The 22,107-nt window shown below is 47.2% G+C and overlaps 1 protein-coding gene across 3 annotated transcripts in view; it reads right to left on the bottom strand.

The window, feature by feature from the left end:
- Positions 1 to 10,744: 10,744 nt before the first annotated feature.
- Positions 10,745 to 22,107, bottom strand: part of THOC5 (THO complex 5) — a 41,695-nt gene continuing 30,332 nt past the window's right edge. For all 3 annotated transcript variants that reach the window (XM_025400304.1, XM_025400303.1, XM_025400302.1), the window contains 8 exons: positions 20,788 to 20,889; positions 19,817 to 19,913; positions 18,818 to 18,932; positions 17,073 to 17,176; positions 16,839 to 16,926; positions 14,617 to 14,732; positions 13,402 to 13,592; positions 10,745 to 11,098 (listed from right to left, as the gene is read on the bottom strand). In XM_025400304.1, the coding sequence (XP_025256089.1) occupies positions 11,035 to 11,098; positions 13,402 to 13,592; positions 14,617 to 14,732; positions 16,839 to 16,926; positions 17,073 to 17,176; positions 18,818 to 18,932; positions 19,817 to 19,913; positions 20,788 to 20,889 (877 nt within the window). In that variant the 3' untranslated portion in view covers positions 10,745 to 11,034. The remainder of the gene's footprint in view (positions 11,099 to 13,401; positions 13,593 to 14,616; positions 14,733 to 16,838; positions 16,927 to 17,072; positions 17,177 to 18,817; positions 18,933 to 19,816; positions 19,914 to 20,787; positions 20,890 to 22,107) is intronic.

The raw sequence follows: 22,107 nt of genomic DNA, 5'->3' as shown, positions 1-22,107 counted from the left end.
GGGGAGATCGGGATGGGACACCCAAGACTGCATGGGACTGAGCAAGCATCAGTTCCCTCGTGGATCTAGAGCAACTTGCATAGTCTCTCTAGTGCTGTTTCCTGGGCACAAACCATGTGCCAGGCAGTGTGCTAGGGGCTTCATTTTCATGATCTGTACAGGTGGCCTGGTATGTGGGTTCTCGGTGTGGACTGTGGACTGCCTTCAGCAGCATCACCTGGGAGCATTATAAAAATGTACGCTTGGCCGGGCGCGGGGGCTCACGCCTGTAATCCCAGCACTTTGGGAGGCTGAGGCGAGTGGATCACGAGGTCAGGAGATTGAGACCATCCTGGCTAACACGGTGAAACCCCGTCTCTACTAAAAATACAAAAAATTAGCCTTGCGTGGTGGAGGGCACCTGTAGTCCCAGCTACTTGGGAGGCTGAGGCAGGAGAATCACTTGAACCGAGAAGGGCAGAGATTGCAGTGAGCCAAGATTGTGTCACCTGCACTCCAGCCTGGGTGGTAGAGAAAGACTCCATCTCAAAAAACAAAACAAAACAAAAAACAAACTAACTGGGTGTGGTGGTGGGCGCCTGTAATCCCAGCTACTCAGGAGGCTGAGGTACGAGAATCACTTGAACCTGGGAGGAAGAGGTTGAGGTGAGCTGAGATTGCGCCAGTGCCCTCCAGCTGGGGTGATAGAGAAAATAAAATAATAATAAAATTAGCTGGGTATGGGGCACACGCCTGTGGTCCCAGCTACTGGGGGGCTCAGGTGGGAGGATTGTTTTAACCCAGGAGTTCAAGGCTGTAGTGAACTATGATCACACTGCACTCCAGTCTGGGTGAAAGGGTGAGAACTTTTCTCCAAAAAACAGAGAGAGAGAGAGAAATGGCTTTGATTGGTTGGCTCTTCATTATCAAACATGCCCAAGGACTCGATGAAAACCTAAGCATTAATTTTCTGAGCATCTCTTCCCTAGGGAAATCAGACAGACCTCCACAGGCCCTGGCACATAGTACAGCATCTGAATATCCAACTGGGATCCAAGACCCAGGAAATTCCCATGTATCTTGTCTGAAAAAAGTTACAGTTGGTTGAGAACCTCAAAATACTTATAATGATGACAAGTACCATTTGTTGAGATAACCATGCTTTGTTTTTGTTTTTGTTTTGAGACAGTCTTGCTCTGTCGCCTAGGCTGGAGTGCAGTGGCACGATCTCGGCTCACTGCAACCTCCGCCTCCTGGGATCAAGCAGTTCTCCTGCCTCAGCCTCCCGAGTAGCTGGGACTACAGGTGCGTGCCACCACGCCTGGCTAATTTTTGTATTTTTAGTAGAGATGGGGTTTCACCATGTTGGCCAGGCTGACCTCAGGTGATCCACCCACCTCAGCCTCCCAAAGTGCTGGGATTACAGGTGTGAGCCACGAAGCATGGCAGAGATAATCATGTTTTTACATAAATTCTCTCCAATCCATATGGGCATTTTTCAACACAGAGATTCTGATGCCTATTTTAATGGTGAGAAAACAGGTGAGGTGAGTTGCCCAGAGCCACACAGCTAGTAAATGATAGTGCTAGAATTTGAACCCAAACCTTAACTCCAGAGTCCATGTTTTCTGTTGTACCATGCCACAGAGTCCTGAGCAAGTTGCATTGGTTTAATTTTGGTCATCAAATGACTGCTATGTCAGGTGTCAGCTGTTCCAATTCACCTGGGATATAGGAATTTCCCAAGATATAGGACTTTTAGTGTTAAAACCAGGGAAGTCCTGGGCAAATGGGGATGAATTGTTCCACCTAAAGTTTGGGCAGCCATTCTAGCACATGTCAGAATATTGCATGTGACAAAACCTAATGGCAACATTCAAGGGCTGAAGTGAAGTCACTGGACTCAGTCACTTCTTGGCTGTCAGGTCTGTTTTCCTCGATATTGGCTTTTGTGATAGGCTTCCTCTATAATGGCTCCAATGGGCAAGTGCCTGTAATCCAAGCACTTTGGGAAGCCGAGGCAGGAGGATTGTGTGAGGCCAGGAGTTTGAATCCAGCCTGGGCAACAAAGCCCCTGTCTACCAAAAATTTAACCAAAACAAAACAAAACAAAAAAACCCCAAACTACTGGGCATAGTGGTGCATGCCTGTAGTTGTAGCTACTTGGGAGGCTGAGGCAGAAGGATTGCTTGAGCCCAGGAGTTCAAGGTTACAGTGAGCTATGATTGCTACCACTCTACTCCAGCCTGAGTGACAGGAAAACTTTGTCTCTAAGAGATAAATTAAAAATTAATAAAATAGGCTGGGTGTGGTGGCTCAAGCCTGTAATCCCAGCACTTTGGGAGGCCGAGACGGGTGGATCATGAGGTCAGGAGATCAAGACCATCCTGGCTAACATGGTGAAACCCCGTCTCTACTAAAAATACAAAAAACTAGCCGGGCGAGGTGGCGGGCGCCTGTAGTCCTAGCTACTCAGGAGGCTGAGGCGGGAGAATGGCATAAACCCGGGAGGCGGAGCTTGCAGTGAGCTGAGATCCGGCCACTGCACTCCAACCTGGGCGACAGAGTGAGACTCCGTCTCAAAAAAAAAAAAAAGACCAACAAAATTGACAAACCTTTAGCTAGACTGACTAAGATAAGACTCAAATTACTAAAATCAAGAATAAAAGAAGGCATTAATGCCAACCTTACAGAAATAAAAGGAATTATAAGGCAATACTGTGAACAACTGTATGTCTACTGATTCAATAATTTAGATTAAATGCATACATTCCTAGAAATATAAAAACTACTGAAACTGACTCAAGACAAGTGAGAAAATCTGGCCAGGTGCAGTGGCTCATGCCTGTAATCCCAGAACTTTGGGAGGCTGAAGCAGGTAGATCACCTCAGGTCGGGAGTTCGAGACCAGCCTGGCTGACATGGTGAAACCCCATCTCTACTAAAAAAATACAAAAATTACCCAGGCGTGGTGGAACATGTCTGTAATCCCAGCTACTCAGGAGGCTGAGGCAGGAGAATTGCTTGAACCCAGGAGGCGGAGGTTGCAGTGAGCCGAGATCGTGCCACTGCCTTCCAGTCTGGGTGACAGAACAAGACTGCATCTCAAAAATAAATAAATAGGCCGGGCACAGTGGCTCACGCCTGTAATCCCAGCACTTTGGGAGGCTGAGGTGGGTGGATCACGAGGTCAGGAGACGGAGACTATCTGGCTAACATGGTGAAACCCCGTTTCTACTAAAAATACAAAAAAAAAATAGCTGGGTGTGGTGGCAGGTGCCTGTAGTCCCAGCTACTCAGGAGGCTGAGGCAGGAGAATGGCGTGAACCTGGGAGGCGGAGCTTGCAGTGAACCGAGATCGCACCACTGTGCTCCAGCCTGGGTGACAGAGCGAGACTTTGTCTCAAAATAAATAAATAAATAAAAGAAAAATAAGAAAATCTGAATAGATCTATCATAAATAAAGAGATTAAGGTACTAATTTTAAAACTACCCACAAAGAAAAGTTCAGGTCCAGATGGCTTCACTGGTGAAATCTACCAAACATTTAGAGGAAAATTTATACCAGTCCTTCTCAAAGGCTTCCAAAAACTTGGAGGAAACACTTCCTTAACTCATTCTATGAGGGCTGTGTGTTACCCAAATACCAGAGCCATAAAAAGACACCACAAGAAAACTATAGATCAATATATTTTATAAATACAGATGCAAAAATCGCCAACAAAGTACTAGGCAAATCTGATCCAACACCATATTTAAAAGATCAGAGCAGGGGCGGTGGCTCATGCCTGTAATCTCAGCACTTTGGGAGGCCAAGTTAGGCAGATCACAAGCTCAGGAGTTGGAGACCAGCCTGGCCAACATGGTGAAACCCTGTCTCTATTAAAAATACAAAAATTAGCCAAGTGTGGTGGCACATGCCTGTAATCCCAGCTACTTGGGAGGCTGAGGCAGGAGAATCGCTTGAACCCAGGAGGTGGAGGTTGCAGTGAGCCGAGGTCACACCATTACACTCCAGCCTGGACAACAAGAGAGAAACTCTGTCTCAAAAATAAATAAATAAATAAATAAATACAGGCTGGACACGGTGGCTCATGCCTGTAATCCCCGCACCATGGGAGGCCGAGGCGAGAGGTTCACTTGAGATTAGGAGTTTGAGACCAGCCTGGGCAGCATGGTAAAACCCCATCTCTACTTAAAAAAAAAAAAAAAAAAAAGCAAAAATTAGCCAGCCATGGTGGGGCAAGTACTTGTAGTCCCAGTTAGTCGGGAGGCTGAAGCAGGAGAATCACTTGAACCTGGGAGGCAGAGGTTGCAGTGAGCCAAGACTGCACCACTGCACTCCAGCTTGAGTGACAGAGTGAGAGTCTCAAAAAAAAAAGAAAAGAAAAAAAGAAAAAGGAAAAGAAAAGAAAATCAATTAATGTAATATACTACCTTAAAGAATGAAGGGGAGCTGGGCACGATGGCTTGCACCTGTATTCCCAGGTATGTGGGAGGCTGAAGCAGGAGAATCGCTTGAACCTGGGAGACAGAGGTTGCAGTGAGCCAAGACTGCACCACTGCACTCCAGCTTGAGTGACACAGTGAGAGTCTGTCTCAAAAAAAAAAAAAAAAAACAAAACAAAAGAAAATCGATTAATGTAATACACTACCTTAAAGAATGAAGGGGAGCTGGGCACAGTGGCTTGCACCTGTATTCCCAGGTATGTGGGAGGCTGAGGTAGGAGAATCGCTTGAGCCCTGGAGTTCAAGGCTGCAGTAAGCTCTGATTGCGCCACTGTACTCCAGCCTGGGTGACAGAGCAAAACCCTGTATCTAAAACAAAAAACAAAAAACCAATGGTGAAAGGCTGAAAGCTTTTCCCCTAAGATCAGGAACAAGACAGAGATGCCCACTTCCACAATTGTATTCAACACAGTACTGGCAGTCCTAGCCAGAGAAATTAGGCAAGAAAAAGAAAAGGCATCCAAATTGGAAAGGAAGAAATAGAACTATCTCTATTTGTAGATGACATTATCACATATATAGAAAATCCCAAATAATCCACAATAAACTTTATTTATTTATTTATTTATTTTGAGACTTTGTCCCTAAGACTGGAGTGAAGTTGTGTGATCATAGCTCACTGTAGCCTCTAACTTCTGGGCTCATGTGATCCTCCTGCCTTAGCCTCTTGAGTAGCTGGGACTACAGTTATGTGCCACTACACCTGGCTAATTTTTAAATCTTATTTTAGTATAGACAGGGCTTCACTATATTACCCAGACTGGCAGAAAAGTTTGTTTTAATTACTAGAGTTAATAAATGAATTCAGTAAAGCAGCAGGGGACAAAGTCAGCACACAAAGAACAATTGTACGTCTACTCACCAATGAACTATCAGAAAAAGAAATTAAGAAAACAATTCTATTTATAATAGTACCAAAAGAATAAAATACCTAGGGATAAATTTAACCAAGGAGGCAAAATACACACTAAGTTGCATTTAAATAGGACAGTGAATGTAAAAATGTGATTAGCACAGGGCCTGACCCAAAATAGATGCTTAATGCCTATTCTCATCAGAGACACCGCTGAACACCATAGAAAGGAGAGTCGGCTACACTGACAGGGACGAAGTTCCTTTGGAAGTCTGGCAGCCCTGCTCCCTCCTAGGGATAGGGTTTTGCTTAGCTTTGCGGAGTGATCAGCAAGAACACCCTTAAGTTTATGAAAAGGGTCTGTGGAGTTATTTGCAAAGAAAATAGTAAGGGGTAAGCTGGGAAGAAAATAAGGGAGAGACCAGAAGACACCGATAAATCAGGAATGTGGATGGCAGCTTTAAAAAGGCAAGGAATAGGCCGGGCGCGGTGGCTCAAGCCTGTAATCCCAGCACTTTGGGAGGCCGAGACGGGCGGATCACGAGGTCAGGAGATCGAGACCATCCTGGCTAACACGGTGAAACCCCGTCTCTACTAAAAAAGACAAAAAACTAGCCGGGCGAAGTGGCGGGCGCCTGTGGTCCCAGCTACTCGGGAGGCTGAGGCAGGAGAATGGCGTGAACCCGGGAGGCGGAGCTTGCAGTGAGCTGAGATCCGGCCACCGCACTCCAGCCTGGGCGACAGAGCCAGACTCAGTCTCAAAAAAAAAAAAAAAAAGGCAAGGAATAGGCCTGACATGGTGGGTTCACGCCTGTAATCCTAGCACTTTGAGAGGCCGAGGTGGAAAGATTGCTTGAGGCCAGGAGTTCAAGACTAGCCTGAGCAACATAGTGAGACTTTGTCTCTACAAAAGAAAAAAAAAAAAAGTTTTAAAAACACTGTCAAGGAAAAAAAACAAAAAAGAAACAAAGGCGAGCAACACAGGCTGAGTCCCAGGTACAAGAGAGCGACAGATGGGCTGCGGTCTGCGATATGCCCCAGAATATAATCTGCCAAAAGTCCATGGACAATTCCAGCTGAGGAGGAAGCTTCTAGGTCTTCCCACACCAGTCCCTCTCCCCCTAATCTGCCCACCCTGGGCATGAATGGCTAAGTAGCCCACAGAGGAGGGACTGACCGGGCTTCTCGCTTGTTTTAAAATCCTCCTTAAAGCCAAGGGATTCTTTTGTTCAGCCTGCTTCTCTGGAAAGGGAAAATCTCTTCTGGAGGGTGACAGGCTCTGATATCCCCTGTCTAAGCAGCAAAGCCTCTTCCCAGCCCTCACAAGCCCTCTTTGAAATCTTGTCCTGGCTTCTGGAGATGAGCTTTTGTGCTGAGTCAGTTTGGCTGCCTTCCAGCCAAGAACAAAGAAGTGCAGGCTGCAATGCGGGGGCTATTAAAGAAACTATTTTTAGGCTCTATTTCAATCTTATTCAGCACAGGCGGTGAGACACAAGGCCTGAAGGTGGACAGACCAGGGGGATGCCACCTGGGAAAAAGTCCCAGGCAAGTAGGTCAGGGAAAAGACAAGGAGATCTCGCTATGTCGAGAGAAAGAAGCACCTCGCCGGGCACGGTGGCTCACACCTGTAATCCCAGCACTTTGGGAGGCCGAGGCAGGTGAATTACGAGGTAAGGAGATTGACACCATCCTGGCTAACATGGTGAAACCCCATCTCTACTAAAAATATAAAAAATTAGCCAGGCATGGTGATGGGCGCCTGTAATCTCAGCTACTCAGAAGGCTGAGGCAGGAGAATTGCGTGAACCTGGGAGGCAGAGGTTGCAGTGAGCCAATATCGTGCCACTGCACTCCAGCCTGGGCAACAGAGCGAGACTCCATCTCAAAAAAAAAAAAAAAAAAAAAGCACCCAGATGCTCATGCTGCTATCCAAGGTGCAGAAGACTGGAGAAGAAAGAGAGCTGCCCAGAGAATCTGGCCCTGTAGAGTCATCAAGAAAAATGAGGAAAGCGAAGGGAAGGGAAGGGAAGAAAGTACAGTGTCTTCCATAAAGAGACCAGGGCAGTCTATACCTGGGAATCTTGGTTAAAAATACACTTCCTGGCTGGGCGGGGTGGCTCACGCCTGTAATCCCAGCACTTTGGGAGGCCAAGGTGGGTGGATCACCTGAGGTCAGGAGTTTGAGACCAGCCTGGCCAACACGGTGAAACCCTGTCTCTACTAAAAATACAAAATTAGCCACACACTTGTAATCCCAGCTCTTGGGAGGCTGAGGCAGGAGAATCACTTGAACCCAGGAGGTGGAGGTTGCAGTGAGCTGACATCGTGCCACTGCACTCCAGCCTGGGCGACAGAGCAAGGCTCAAAAAATAAAAATAAAAAAATACACTTCCTTGGCGCATCTCAGGTCAACTGAGTCAGAATATTTGGAATGAGACTTGAGTGTCTGTGTTTCTCATCAGGTGCTGGGATGGGTGACTCCCACACGGGCTGAAGTTCGAGGACCTCTGAGCTAGAGAGTACCTGCCTTTGGAATTCAAAGGACTGATGTGGACTGACGGTAGTGGTGGTGATTTATCAGCCATCAAAGGTATCATTCTCTTCTCCTCGCTAGGCTCAGGTTTCTTCTTTTTTTCCAAATGGGGACTCACTATATTACCCAGGCTGGTCTTGAACTCCTGGGCTCAAGCAATTCTCCTGCCTCAGCTTTCTGAATGGCTTGGATTATAGGCACAAGCCACCATGCCCAGCAAGGCTTAGGTTTTCATCCGTAAAATGAAGGGCCCTGGTAGGGGAAGGAATTTATTACTTAGCTCTTCCTCTGAAAATCCTTATCCCTGGGATACTCAGTGATCGGCAGAGAGACCTGGAGGAATAGCTTTTATACTGTAGGTCTGCATTATCCAAAGTAAAAGTCCACTTGGGGGAATATGCTTATGATGGGGACCAAGCTTAACAGCATGTCGTGGAGGGACAAAAAGTTCCATCAGGACATCACAAAAAATAAAATGTGTTTCCTCTTGGAGTTAGCAAACTTTATCTCTGCAACTACGTACTAATTCTCAAAAATTTTTACATTTCTACATCTTTTTTTTTCCCCCAAAATGGAGTCTTGCTCTGTTGTCCAGGCTGGAGTGCAGTGGCACAATCTCAGCTCAGTGCAACCTCCGCCTCGGGGATTCAAGCAATTCTCCTGCCTCAGCCTCCCGAGTAGTTGGGATTACAGGTGTGCACCACCATGCCCAGCTAATTTTTGTATTTTTAGTAGACGGGGTTTCACCATGTTGACCAGGCTGGTCTTGAACTCCTGACCTCAGGTCATCTGCCCACTGCATCCCAAAGTGCTGATATTACGGGTGTGAGCCACTGCGCCTGGCCCATCTTATTTTTTAAAATGAATAAAGAATGGAGTACTGATGGTGGGGGTCAAGATACACTTTTTGACAAAACTGTCCAAGAATAGTCTATGCCATCCTTTACTTTGACTTGCAGTATTATAAACGAGGTAATTTTATGAACATTTTAAAGGTTGTTACCTATCTTCCCAAGACTTCTCTTAATCCTTTGAGAATCAAACCATTATATTTTGAGGCACTTTTGTCATTACCATAAAGACTCTACTCAGGCCAGGCGTGGTGGCTCATGTCTATAATTCTAGCACTTTGGGAGGCCTAGGTGGGAGGATCATTTGAGCCCAGGAGTTTGAGACCAGCCTGGGAAAACTAGTGGGATCCCGCCTCTACAAAAAATTTAAAAATTAGCCAGGCATGGTGACACACGCCTGTGGTCCCAGCTACTTGGGAGGCTGAGGCAGGAGGATCACTTGAGTCCAGGAGAGGTTGAGGCTGCAGTGAGCTGTGTTCATGCCACTGCACTCCAGCCTGGACAACAGAGCAAGACCCTGTCTCAATTTAAAAAAATATATATTCTCCTCAAATGTTACCTGGTCTCACTGTCCTGTATCTCTGTATGTGATTGATTCGCCAACACCACTCTCGCCAACTCCATGAAATCCTGTAAGACTTAGAATTACTCTCTGTGAAGTACAGTTGATCTCTGAACAACAGTTTGGACTCTGTGGGTCTTTATATGCAGATTTCTTTTTTTTATTTTTATTTTTTAGAGATAGGGCCTTGCATTGTTTCCCAGGCTAGAGTACAGTACAGGCACAATGAATAGCTCACTATGACCTTGACTCCTGGACTCGAGTCATCTGCCCACCTCAGCCTTCTGAGCAACTGGGACTATTGGTGGATACCACCACACCTGGCTAATTTTTAAATTTTTTGTAGACACAGGGTCTCACTACGTTGTTCAGGCTGGACCTGAACTGCTAGCCTCAAGGGATCCTCCTGCCTTAGCCTCCTAAAGTACTAGGATTACAGTCATGAGCCCCTGCACAGATTTTATTCAATAAAATAACAGTGGTGCCTGCCTCTGCCTCCACCTCCTCCACCTTTTCTGCCTCTGCCATCCTTGAGACACCAAGACCAACCCCTCCTCTTCCTTAGACTATTCAACCCTGAGACAGGATGTGAAGACCTTTATGGTGATCCACTTCCACTTACTAGTAGATATATATTTCCTTCCTTATGGCTTTCTTATTTTTTTATTTTTGAGACAGAGTCTTACTCTGTTGCCCAAGCTCGAGCACAGTAGCGTGATCTTGGCTTACTGCAACCTCTGCCTCATAGGTTCAAGTAATTCTGCTTCAGCCTCTTGAGTAGCTGGGACTACAGGCATGCACCACCACGCTTGGCTAATTTTCGTGTTTTTAGCACAGACAGGGTTTCACCATGTTGGCCAGGCTGGTCTCAAACTCCTGACCTCAAGTGATCCACCCGTCTCGGCCTCCTAAAGCGCTGAGATTAAAGACTTGAGTCACTTCGCCCAGGCCCCCTTACGACTTTCCTAATAACATTTTCTTTCCTCTAGTTTACTCTATTGCAAGAATACAGTGTATAAGATACAAAATATATATTGAAAATATGTACTATGTTAGCAGTAAGTAACTACTAATAGCATATTACTGGTCAACAGCAGGCTATTAGTTAAGTTTTTAGGGAGTCAAAAGTTATACACAGATTTTTCAACTGTGCAGGGCAGGGGGTGTTACGGTGCCCCTAATCCCTGAGTTTTCAAGGATCAACTGAATTTGTCTTCTGTTTACATTGCACTGTCAGGCATTTATAACAGCCAACTATCAGAGACAATTTGTCCATTGGCAACCCTGACAGGGATAATGGGAAGAGCAGGTGGGGAGGGAACAGCTTTTGCTTTTTGTGCTCTGCTGCCTTTGGCTTCTCCTACCACCTCTTAACAGCAGGAACCTGGGATAATAAATACCAAGATCATGAGGACCTCACTCCCCAAAGCAGAAATAGGGTGTGCGTAGACAAGAGGTGAGCATGTCTCTGCAGAATTGGAATCTTTTTCCACTCTGCTTTTCTTGGCTGCTGAGAAAAAGTCTCTCTACAAATGCTTTTTCACACTGTGCCACAGCTCCCACCTGCCCTTCCAGACTGCAAAGCCACCCAGCAAGGAACCACAGACAAAGGCCACTGGTCAGGTGACGCTTTTTAATCGGCTGGTGTCTTTAGAGAATATCAAGAGTCACATGTGGGCCACAGCAGAAAGCAGAAGCCCAGTACTCAGGGTGAGGCCTTGGGGGAAACAACAGGCTGGGCGGGAGGTCAGCGATGGCTGAAGAATCCCTGAGGATGGTTGTATTTAAATGGCTTCATCCTGCTGGGACCCCTAGAGAAATAGGAGAACGGAGTAGTTAGTAACACACCTTCCAGGCTGATAAAATAAATTATGGTTCATTCACACAAGGGAAAAAAAAAAAAGAGGCAGAGTTATATGACACAGAATGTTGCGAGAAAAGCATACAGCAGAACAACATATAAGGTGAGATACTATTTTTGTAAAAATGTCTTTTTGTGCTTGCTAATGAGTGAACACAAACTTGGAAAGGCCCTCACTGACAGTGGCACTTCAGAGACATAGCTTTGGGCGCCCTCACTTTTTAGGATTGTTCCTTTTTTTTTTTTTTTTTTTTTGAGATGGAGTCTCTGTATTGCCCAGGCTGGAATGCAGTGGCACGATCTCAGCTCACTGCAACCCCTGCTTCCTGGGTTCAAGGGATTTTCGTGCCTCAGCCTCCCAAGTAGCTGGGATTACAGGCATGCACCACCACGCCTGGGTTTAGGTTGAGGTTTAGTTTAGGTTTCGCCATGTTGGCCAGGCTGGTGGAACTCCTGGCCTCAGGTCTCTTGCTGCCCATGCCAGCACTCTGCATCCTGGCCGGAGAGCCTTGCCTCTCACATCTACCAGCCATAGAGTTAACTGGATCTGAGTCACTGAAGGAGCACCTTCTCAGAATGTGGACAGAGGAGCTCAGCCTGGAGACACAACAAAGCCCTTCAAGAATGGGGTCCTTTGGCCGGGAGGCGGAGGTTGCAGTGAGCCGAGATCATGCTACTACACTCCAGCCTGGGTGACAGAGTGAGACTCCGTCTCAAAAAAAAAAAAGAAAAAAGAAAAAGAAATGGGTCCTTTGGGAACCATTGGAGAAGTGGAAATAAATGCCGGCCATGTGAGTTCCCACCCTGGAAATGTGTTAAAGTGGGCTGGGCAGGTGGGAAGAGCTGAGGTCTCACACAAGCCCTCTAGGGAGAGCAAGTCCTAGAAGGTGCCAGCATCTGGCCACCAGCTCCACCTCCAGCAGCCACTCAGAGCTGGAACTCGTTATTATGAGACAACACAATGAACCAGGCCAGTGGAGGTGTCAGATGAGGTGAGAGGATGCTGGGACTGCTTCTAGGGGCTGGAACTGGCTGTCCGAGAACAAGGTGAGGGAGAGGTAAGGCACTGTTTAGACTGACAGGGAACAAGGAGGGATGTCCTGATTAGAAACTGATTAGAAACAGATTATCACTCTTCTTCCCAAACACTGCTCCTCCCCAACCTCACTCAGAAGGGAAGGGATGCCTGAGCAGTGAAAGCTGCAGTTCTGAAACTGACTCTTAAAAGAACATGAGTTAGGGAATGAAAGGGAAATAAAAGACCCAAAACGAAAGAGAAAGGAAAAGTAGCTGGAAGTGCCATGAGCCCAGACACTCTGAGTACCAAGCTGTCAGGAACTGCTGGCATTTTCCAAGTCCCAGTCTTGTGCCAGGAAGCTTTACATGAATTACTTCTGAAGCATCATGAGCTAGAAGGTATTACTTCCACCACTTCACTCTTCAGAAAATGGCAGTCTGGCGCAATGGCTCACGCCTGTAATCCCAGCACTTTGGGAGGCTGAGGCAAGCTGATCACTTCAACCTAGGAGTTTGAGACCAGCCTGGCTAATATGGTGAAACCTCATCTCTATAAAAACATTTAAAAATTAGTTGGGTGTGGCAGTGCCTGCCTGTGGTCCCAGCTACTAGGGAGGCTGAGGCGGGAGGATCGTTTAAGCCCTGGAGGTCAAGACTGCAAGGCTGCAGTGGGCTATGATCGTGCTGTTGCACTCCAGTCTGGGCAAGAGAGTAAGACCCTGTCTCAAAGAAAAGAAAAGAAAAAAAAAAGTGGGGGGAGGGCTCAGAGCTAAGCAGAAGTGACTCTTCTAAGGTCAGCAGCAAAACAGAGATCTGCACTCCTCTGTCTTACTTCGAGGCTGGTTCCTTCTGTGCCACCTGACTGCCTAAGCTGCGGTTCTCACTGACAGGACAGTACCCTAGAAAGACCACAGCAGACTCCCTGGGTACAGGCGAGCATGCACACAGTTTAAAAAGCTTATTTGGACAGCAAAAAGCAAACAAACTCTATTGTTTTCCATGGAAAGTATAGAAAATAAAGTTCAGCCAAATCCTCTTGGCCTATACCTGGCATTGTTTATGTGGCTGGGTGACCCACCTTCAGGAGGTGTTGGTGAAAAACAGGTGGACCAGGGTGACACGCACAGGCTTGAAGGGGAAGTTTCAGGAAGCAGCAAGCTCTCCCCAGAAAATGTGGCTCTGATCTCTGCCCCACATCACTGTGAGAAGTCACCAGAGCCCCAGACCTCCCCTCACCTGAAGAGCCGCAGACACATCTTCTCCTGGGGAAATTCCTTGGGCCCCTCCACACTGTCGTCATGGCTCTCGGTCTCCAGGTAAACATCCAGCAGCACACACAGCCGCTGCAACTGGTTGGTCAACAGCTGGTGGCTGGGCCAAGGGCCACACAGCTCCTTGTAGCACACATTGACTTCACCCTCCATGGCCTGTGTGGTGGGAAAGCCAGCATCTCAGCACTACCTTCCTGCGTTTGGGGGACCACAATGGCCGGGCTTCCATTCCTGGATGGGCCTGAGGGCTGATGCCTCTGTAGGAGCTGGGCCATCAGATCAAGCTAGACTGGCTTGTCCTGAGGCCCCCTCATCAAGGCAATGAGGTCTTCCTAATTTTGACCCGTAACTTTCCCTGCCTCGTATACCCACAGCCAGGAAAACAGAGGTGTGCAGGGAAGGAGTCTCAAAATAAGACCTAAGTCAGAAGATGTTGGTTAAAAACGTGTTCCATGGCACGTTTGATTTAGTAGCTGCCACAGGCTGCTACTTAACAGCTGCAACGCTGATTAACAGCTACAATGCTGATTAACAGGTACAACGATAGGCCGGGCGCAGTGGCTCAAGCCTGTAATCCCAGCACTTTGGGAGGCCGAGACGGGCGGATCACAAGGTCAGGAGATCGAGACCATCCTGGCTAACACGGCGAAACCCCGTCTCTACTAAAAACACAAAAAATTAGCCGGGCGAGGTGGCGGCGCCTGTGGTCCCAGCTACTCGGGAGGCTGAGGCAGGAGAATGGCGGGAACCCGGGAGGCGGAGCTTGCAGTGAGCTGAGATCTGGTCACTGCACTCCAGCCTGGGCGACAGAGCGAGACTCCGTCTCAAAAAAAAAAAAACAGGTACAACGATGTCATTCTTCATGTCATTCCAGTGCTTCTATAATGCTTCAGAGCTTATTCACATTTTTTTATAGGAGCCCAAGCCAATAATCTTTCAAGTAGGTATTTCTTCTTACTCTCTAAATGGGGAAACCTGCGAACCCCAAGGTAGGCAAGTAGGTCTGGGCTCTTTCCTCTATTACACCACACAAGCTCCAGCAAATTCTGCAAATCCTGGCACAACCTTCTGTTTTGGGAATTAAGGCAGTGCCCAAGCCTTCAGCTGCAGTGGGTTCTGCCACGGCCACCTCCCCCGGGAGCTTTACCTGCTCCTCCCGTCATCCCCAGCTGGGTCTTACCCGAATGTTGTCATCATTGCTGTTGGTTTTCTCCCCTTTCCAGTTCAAACAGAGCTGGAAAACAGGTGGGATGGAGGAGTAGCCAGGATTCAACACCACAGCGGCCTGCAGTTTGGCTGGGAAGAGAGGAGAGAGGAGGAAAGCTCAGTTCTAAGACCCAGCTTACCAGCCATGGCAGCCTCCCCACTGCACCCCTGAGGCCAGCTCAGATGTCTCCTATTAATCTGAATGCTGCAGAGCACATTCTGGTACCAACTGTTCTAAAATGTCCTAAGTAGAATTGCCAGCTTGCAGAATGTGAGGTCCTATAATTGGTCTCTCCAAGGACTTTGACATATTTACTGTGCCACAAAGCTGTGGACTCCCCAGAGTCTGGTCCACCTTAGCTTTCTCCATGTGTTCTATTTGCTACTTTGATAGAAGTTTAATTGTCATTTCTTTATTTGCCAGCAAGCTAAGGATTTCTCCATGTGAAAGCTTACTATCTAATTTTTCAACAATATTGTGTATCAACTGTTACATCAAATACATTTTCTCTATTTTCATTTGATTTTTACATACTTTGTTACACAAAATTCTTTATACTAGCCAACATGTAGAGAGTCCTTACTGTATCCCAGGCACTGTGGTAAACTCTCTAGACACATTTTATTTCATCCTAACAGTAATTCTATGAGTTAGGTACTATTATCATCATCATCTTCATTTTACACATAAAGAAACAGGCTCTGACAGAAACTTCTCTACCATCAAATAATTGGAAAGTAGCAGTGCTGAGTTTAACCAGAACTGGCTGATACCAAAGCTGTGTTCATAATTATTAAACAAAATATTTGTGTTTTGAACATACTCATTTTTTCTCTGGTGAAAGCCTTTGCCTTTTTCAACAGGAGGATATTGACGTTCTCAAGTGGGATAGGTTTGCCACTTCTTTTTAGTTATTTTTTGCAGGGGAGAGTTTAACTCTCTGACCACTAGTTATTCAAGTAACAGAGGAGAGGAGAGGAGAGGTTAACATAATTCTTCCCTAACAGTCAGAATATTAACTAAAAAGTTGTGGCCAGGCGTGGTGGCTCACGCCTATAATCCCAGCACTGTGGGAGGCCGAGGCGGGTGGATCACAAGGTCAGGAGATCGAGACCATCCTCGCTAACATGGTGAAATCCTGTCTCTACTAAAAATACAAAAAATTAGCCAAGTGTGGTGGCAGGTGACTGTAGTCCCAGTTACTCAGGAGGCTGAGGCAGGAGAATGGCGTGAACCCGGGGGGTGGAGCTTGCAGTGAGCCGAGATTGCGCCACTGCACTCCAGCCTGGGTGACAGAGCAAGACTCCGTCTCAAAAAAAAAAAAAGTGTGTGGTGGGGAAAGGATGGAAAGCAAATGTATAAAATCCAAATAGTGGTCACATATTAGGAGAAAGGGAATAAAGTGGGATAGGGAGGCCTCAACCGTATCTGAAATAATTCAGCTTCTTCAGAATGTTTTTTTAGAAGACATGAAGAATAGAAAGAGAAGCAAGTGGGGTAGTGAGGACAGAAACTCTGATACCAAAGAGTTCAACTTTCCTTACAGTTCTGGAACTGTCTTAGAACTACAGACAACTTCCTCAGCTCAGCACCAAGTCTTGGGGGTGTCAGATCCCACAGGCAGTGCCAGGCTTGCCGCGCCTTGGGTGGGACAACAGCAAAACAGCCGAAACACAGCACCCCAGGACTTCAGCAGGGAACCCTGGCAGAGTTGGATGCCAGAAGAGGTGTGAAGAATCAGAGCTTTCAATGCCTCTGAAGTGAGAACAGGGACTGCAGAAGAGGGAGGGAGGCCCTGTGACCCTGCCCTTTACAACCTGAGAGTGACCCCTCAGCCCTGCTACGAAGAGGGAGAAAGAGGAGATGTCTGGTGTAGAGAGCAGTGAAGGAAAGAGCAAAGAGCTCAGGCTCAGCGCTCAGACTGGGCTTGTAACTAAGCCCGAATTTCCTCCCCAGTAAAATGGAAATGATAGCACCACCCCTAGGACTGTAGTGAGGGTTCAGTGAGACAGAGCGTGTGTGTGACTGTGTTGCAGAATGAGTCCTTGCTGAACAGGCTCTCACGATCATTATTATCTGTTAAGTCCTTGCAGCAGGATTCCAGGATCTTCTGCTTTCTTTGGGCAACCCCCAAGAGTGTTTGATTCTTGGCAGCGCCCTTTGTCTAGAACCCCTGTAATCACCAGAGCAATTACCTGTGCCCCTTTCGATGAGTGCCATGTAGTAGAGATTGGTGTCCCCAGCCAGTCCCGCATCCACAATGTCTTTGGTGAAATGCAGCTCCTAGAAGAGGTACCACAGACAAGAAGTGAACTACTGGCTCCTCTAGTTAAATCCCCTGCCCTTCCAATCAGGTGGCAGGAGCTGGAAGGTGACATGGTCCTGCATTCCTCAGGACAGTAAGGGTAACTTTTCACTCCTTCACCTACCATGTAATCCTCATGGGCAACTGTCACCCATTTCACCAGGCGAGAGACAACCTTGGCAGGGAAGAGGTACTGGCAATCACTGGTAACTGGCACAATGCCATGTTCTAAAAGAGAGCAAGACAGGTGACGTCACAGGTAGAAATCAGGTGCCACAGATGGGTAACTGGCATCCTCCTGGGGCTCTCTGAAGGGCTCAGATGGCCCGGCCAGCTATCCTGGTACACCTGGCACTCAAGTACCCAGGTCAACATGTGCCAGGAATGCAAGCATGTCAACCTGACCTTCACCCAGTGCTGTGTGCTTGTGGCCAGATCCAGTGCCAGCATTTACGGTGCTTTCTCTTTAATGCAAATGATAGCCTGCCAAAGAAAAACCCCTGCAGTCAGAACTAGGGAGGATGCCCCTGCAGCAGTTGACTGTTAATTAGATCAAACAGCCTAGAGGCCTGCATTTTCATAGCTGACCTTGATGGAGGAAACAACTGAAGTGTTGTGTGTCAGGGAAAAGAGCCACAGAACTGCTCCAGGGTAAATTTCTGCTGGCATTTCAATAAGCAAATACGGCCAACATAGTAAGCGCTGTCCAAAATGACAAGCTCCCAACCTTGGGACAACAAACTCAGCAATGCTGATGGGGAGCAAGGCCCCATGGACAAACATCGGTGCTCTGGAGAGATCAGCAGCCATGTGGAGTCCAAGAACTGGTGGGGAGTGGTCTCCAGATGTGTCCTGGAAACCCAATGCCTTTCCTGACAGAGACTCTTTTTTTCATTTATTTTTTTACTTTTTATTTTGAGATGGAGTCTCGCTTTGTTGCCCAGGCTGGAATCTTGGCTCACTGCAGCCTCCACCTCTCAGGTTCAAGCAATTCTCTGCTTCAGCCTCCTGAGTAGCTGGAATACAGGTGCACGCCACCATGCCCAGCTAATTTTTGTATTTTTAGTAGAGACGGGGTTTTACCATGTTGGCAGGCTGGTCTTGAACTCCTGATCTCAAGAGATCTGTCTGCCTTGGCCTCCCAAAGTGCTGTGATTACAGGCAAGAGTCACCGTGCCTGGCCCAGAGACTCTTAGATCAGAAAAATCTTGACCCCATCCCCCTGCCACTGTAAGCACCTTGAACATGGTAAGCATGTGACAACCATTTACTGAGTGAATAAACTAAAAGAAACTCCCAAATGCCACCACCTAAGTCAGTGGCTCATCATTATCACTTGGGAGCTTAGAAGAAAACATAGGCTCAGCCTCACCCTGGGGAACATCAGGTCGGTAGGCCTTGGGGAACGGACATGCGAGTCGCTCCCTGGACAGCTATATTCAAATAAGCTGACTGTGAGCCACAGAGCCAGGGGCAGGGGTTCACTGTGCTCAGTTCTTCTCCCAGCACAATGCTCAGTGCCAGGTATGAATCAGGATCTCATTAAATATGTGTCGAATGCACATCAAAATCTGCAATGCATGGCCTAGGATGAGTTGCCCCTGACCAATCCACAAACCTGTGCTACCCAATGGCTCTGTGCCTCCTCTGTGAGGCAGGACAGCACTGACGGCTCTAAGGGGGAGCTCAGCCCTCTGCCTGGACAGGCCTGGAGCTCTCCCCAGTGGCTCTGCCAAGATGCCCACTCTGTAAAGCCAGGAATCCAGGTCTTGTATTTGTCATCAGGATTCAAGTTTTAAGTGAAAGGCTAAGTTGTTGTCCGTGTGTTACCTGAGTGACTCTTAAACCACCACCCCATCATCAGCTTACCTAGGGATGCAAACTGTTTGTGGAGGGCCAGGCGGGACTGCACCCTGGTCTTCAGAAGTTTCATGGTGGTCTCCATGTGGCTGGCGCTCAGCGAGTGGTCAGCAATCACTGTTTGCTGTGAGGTGAGTGACAGTGAGACACACACACGAGTGCTCCCCCATCCCTTCCTCTGGGCACCATCTCTCTCCTAGGACCTGCCTTCCTGCAACAGCCTGGATTATCCATGCCCCAAGATGGGTACTTTAGACATGGCAGGGTTTATCTGCTATGACAGGCCAGATGCTGAGTCCTGGCAGAAACAACACAGTATGCTGGGTTCTTGAGAAGCTGTGTCCAACTCCTGAGGAAAGGCAGGCTTCTGCTAAGGGGCCAGGCCCCCTGGATTTCTGCTCATGCCTCATATTTGGCACCTGCACACAAGAACAAGGGCAGCAGAGCCTGCAGCCATGAGTCCCAGAGCAAGGACTCAAGCTACCTGGGTCTAGAAGGCTACTAGGCTCAGAGAAAAGGCAAAAGGTACCTAAACTCTTGTAAGTCTAAGACATTTTAGTGTCCTGAGTGGACAGAAGACAGGCCACAGCTCTGAGGGGACACGTTCTGCCAGTTCAAAACTCCAAAGGCCATGACAGGCCTTTTTTTTTTTTTGAGACAGAGTTTTGCTCTTGTTGCCCAGGCTGGAGTGCAGTGGCTTGATCTCGGCTCACTGCAACCTCCACCTCCCTGGTTCAAGTGATTCTCCTGCTTCAGCCTCCTGAACAGCTGGGATTATAGGCACGTGCCACCACACCCAGCTTTTTGTATTTTTAGTAGAGACGCGGTTTCATCATGTTGGCCAGGCTGGTCTTGAACTCCTGACCTCAGGTGATCCACCTGCCTCGGCCTCCCAAAGTACAGGGATTATAGGTGTGAGCCACCATGCCTGGCCTGGCTTTTCTAGAGTCTATACAGGAAGAGAGGAGGTAAGCTCCTCAGCCAAGTAGATGAGATCAGTGTACAGACCTGGGGCTGCTCTTTGGGGAAGTGGAGGCCACCAAGCTTCTGTACCCACAAGTAGGGGTGACCCAGCTCAAGCACATAGTCGCTCAAAGTCAGGATGCTGCAGAAAAGAAAATAAATAAAATTGTGCTGTAAGTCATTTCTGCTGTGGTCCCAGGATACAGCCCTCCTCCAATCCTCCCATGCCCTCCAGACCAGCCAGTCCTGCAGGTTTGGCCATGTTTACAGCCAGGCTGCTGGCAGAGCCCTTCCACTCTGTCAGTTCCCTACTGTGAATTTCATCTCTCTCATATTCACTTTCCTCTTTTTTCCTTTTCTTCTTGCAGCCTCAACTCATAAGCAAATATCAAATACAAAGGCAGTGTACTAATATCTTTATTGGTCTACCAATTTAGAAAATATTTTAAAAATTAATCCTCAGATAATTAATACTTCAGACATTTTTATTGTATCACATATTATTATGCTTCTAGAGGGGTTGTTTTTCTTTTTGTTTTTGTTTTGAGACAGGGTCTGGCTCTGTTTTCCCCAGGCTGCAGTGCACTGGCATGACCATGGCTCACTGCAGCCTCAACCTCCTGGGCTCATGCAATTCTCCCACCTCAGCCTCCCCAGTAGCTGCGACTACAAATGCCTGCCACCACGCCTGGCTAATTTTTGTATTTCTTGTAGAGACAGGGTTTTGCCATGTTGCCCAGGCTGGTCTCGAACTCCTGAGCTCAAGGAATCCACCCGCCTTGGCCTTCCAAAGTGCTGGGATCATAGGCATGAGCCACCACACCCAGCATGTTTCCGAGTTTTTATCCTTCCACCCTTTTCTGTGATCTCCCTTTGCCTTGTAAGCAAGAAAGAACAAGCATTCCCTTCCTATCCTCTAGGTTACCTCTGGCCCTAACAGGTCTCCAGCATTTAGCTTGAGCCACCAGAGAAGCTCAGAAGTAGAGAGCTAGGAGAAGAGGAAACTGCTGACTCACCCAACTTTATCAAACTGATACTGATTGGCTGGATTCGGAGTTTTCTTTCCATGATCCCCAGGATACAAGCAACTCAGGACTGAGTCAGGAGACAGCAAGTCACTAGAAAAGGAAAAACAGTCCACAGTGAGAATGCAGCCAACATCTTTCTTCAACATAAGCTTGGGCAATTCGGGATGGTAATGCCACATCTCACTGATGCCAGCATTTATTGAAGGCTTTCTGCAGGCCAGACCCTTTATGTGCTTGAGGTCATTGCATCCTTACAACCCTATAGGGAGGATTATCATTTCCATTTTATAGAGGAAAAACTCAAGGCTCTAAAAGATATGGCTTGTTCAAGATCACACTGCTAGTAAGTGCTAGAGGTGGGTTTATATTGTCTGATCAAACAGACTAGTACTCTTAATCATTAATTTTTAAAAACTCATCCCTTCAAGATTTATATGGTGCCCAGGGCCTTACCTCAGGGGAGCAAAGTCCCATGACACCAGCAATAGAAATCATTTCAATTTTCATAAAAGCAGAACAGACTCCTTTCTGCTACAGAGAGAACAAGTGTGCAGCTTTGGTGCTATATCTATCTCACTTTGACCACATCTTATGCTAATCACAGAAAAAGGCCCCCTGTACATTCCCAGAAAAAGATACAATCACATACATTGGAGACAAGGTGACCCAGCACTACAAGCGGAGAGAAATAGTGATGCTACTGCCACCCACCTGGGATGGTTCGGGCACAGTTTGTCATTAAATATGACAAGCAAAGAAGAGATAATGTGGGAGGGTAATGCAGTGATTTTATCACAAAGGATGACAAGGCCCATTCTTTCCCTGAACCAAAGGAGGTTCTCCCTCATCTTTCCATGAATAACATCAGAAGCAACTTGGGCAGCACGTGCCTATCCTGCATTTTGGCCCCAGCATGCCTTCAGGAACTCCACGCTGGGACAGTGCAGGCTTCCAGCTCTTCCCTACTCTGTCTCACTGAGTATCCCTGTTCCCCAAGGTCTTCGCCCCCTTCACCGCCTCAAATGGAGAACTGACTACAAAACAAATAAAACGTTTCAGTCTTTTAGCGAGTGTTTAGGGACTATTACCAACAGACTGAATCAATCTATTAGTAAATAAATAAAACAGAACTAAAACTGCCCACGATGAAGGTTATTAATTGACAAAACCTGAAGAAGGAATCAAACCTTCTTGGCAAAATTTATATCTGCAACATGTGGCTCAAGACAACTGCACTTGGTAAAAATGAACATAAAAGGAAAGGCTATTTATAGTCATAAAAATATAACACCAAAACAAAAAAATTTC

This window comes from Theropithecus gelada, chromosome 10 (assembly GCF_003255815.1).
Source record: "Theropithecus gelada isolate Dixy chromosome 10, Tgel_1.0, whole genome shotgun sequence".
In the NCBI taxonomy this organism is placed as follows: domain Eukaryota; kingdom Metazoa; phylum Chordata; class Mammalia; order Primates; family Cercopithecidae; genus Theropithecus; species Theropithecus gelada.
This window is presented reverse-complemented; position numbering and strand designations above follow the sequence as displayed.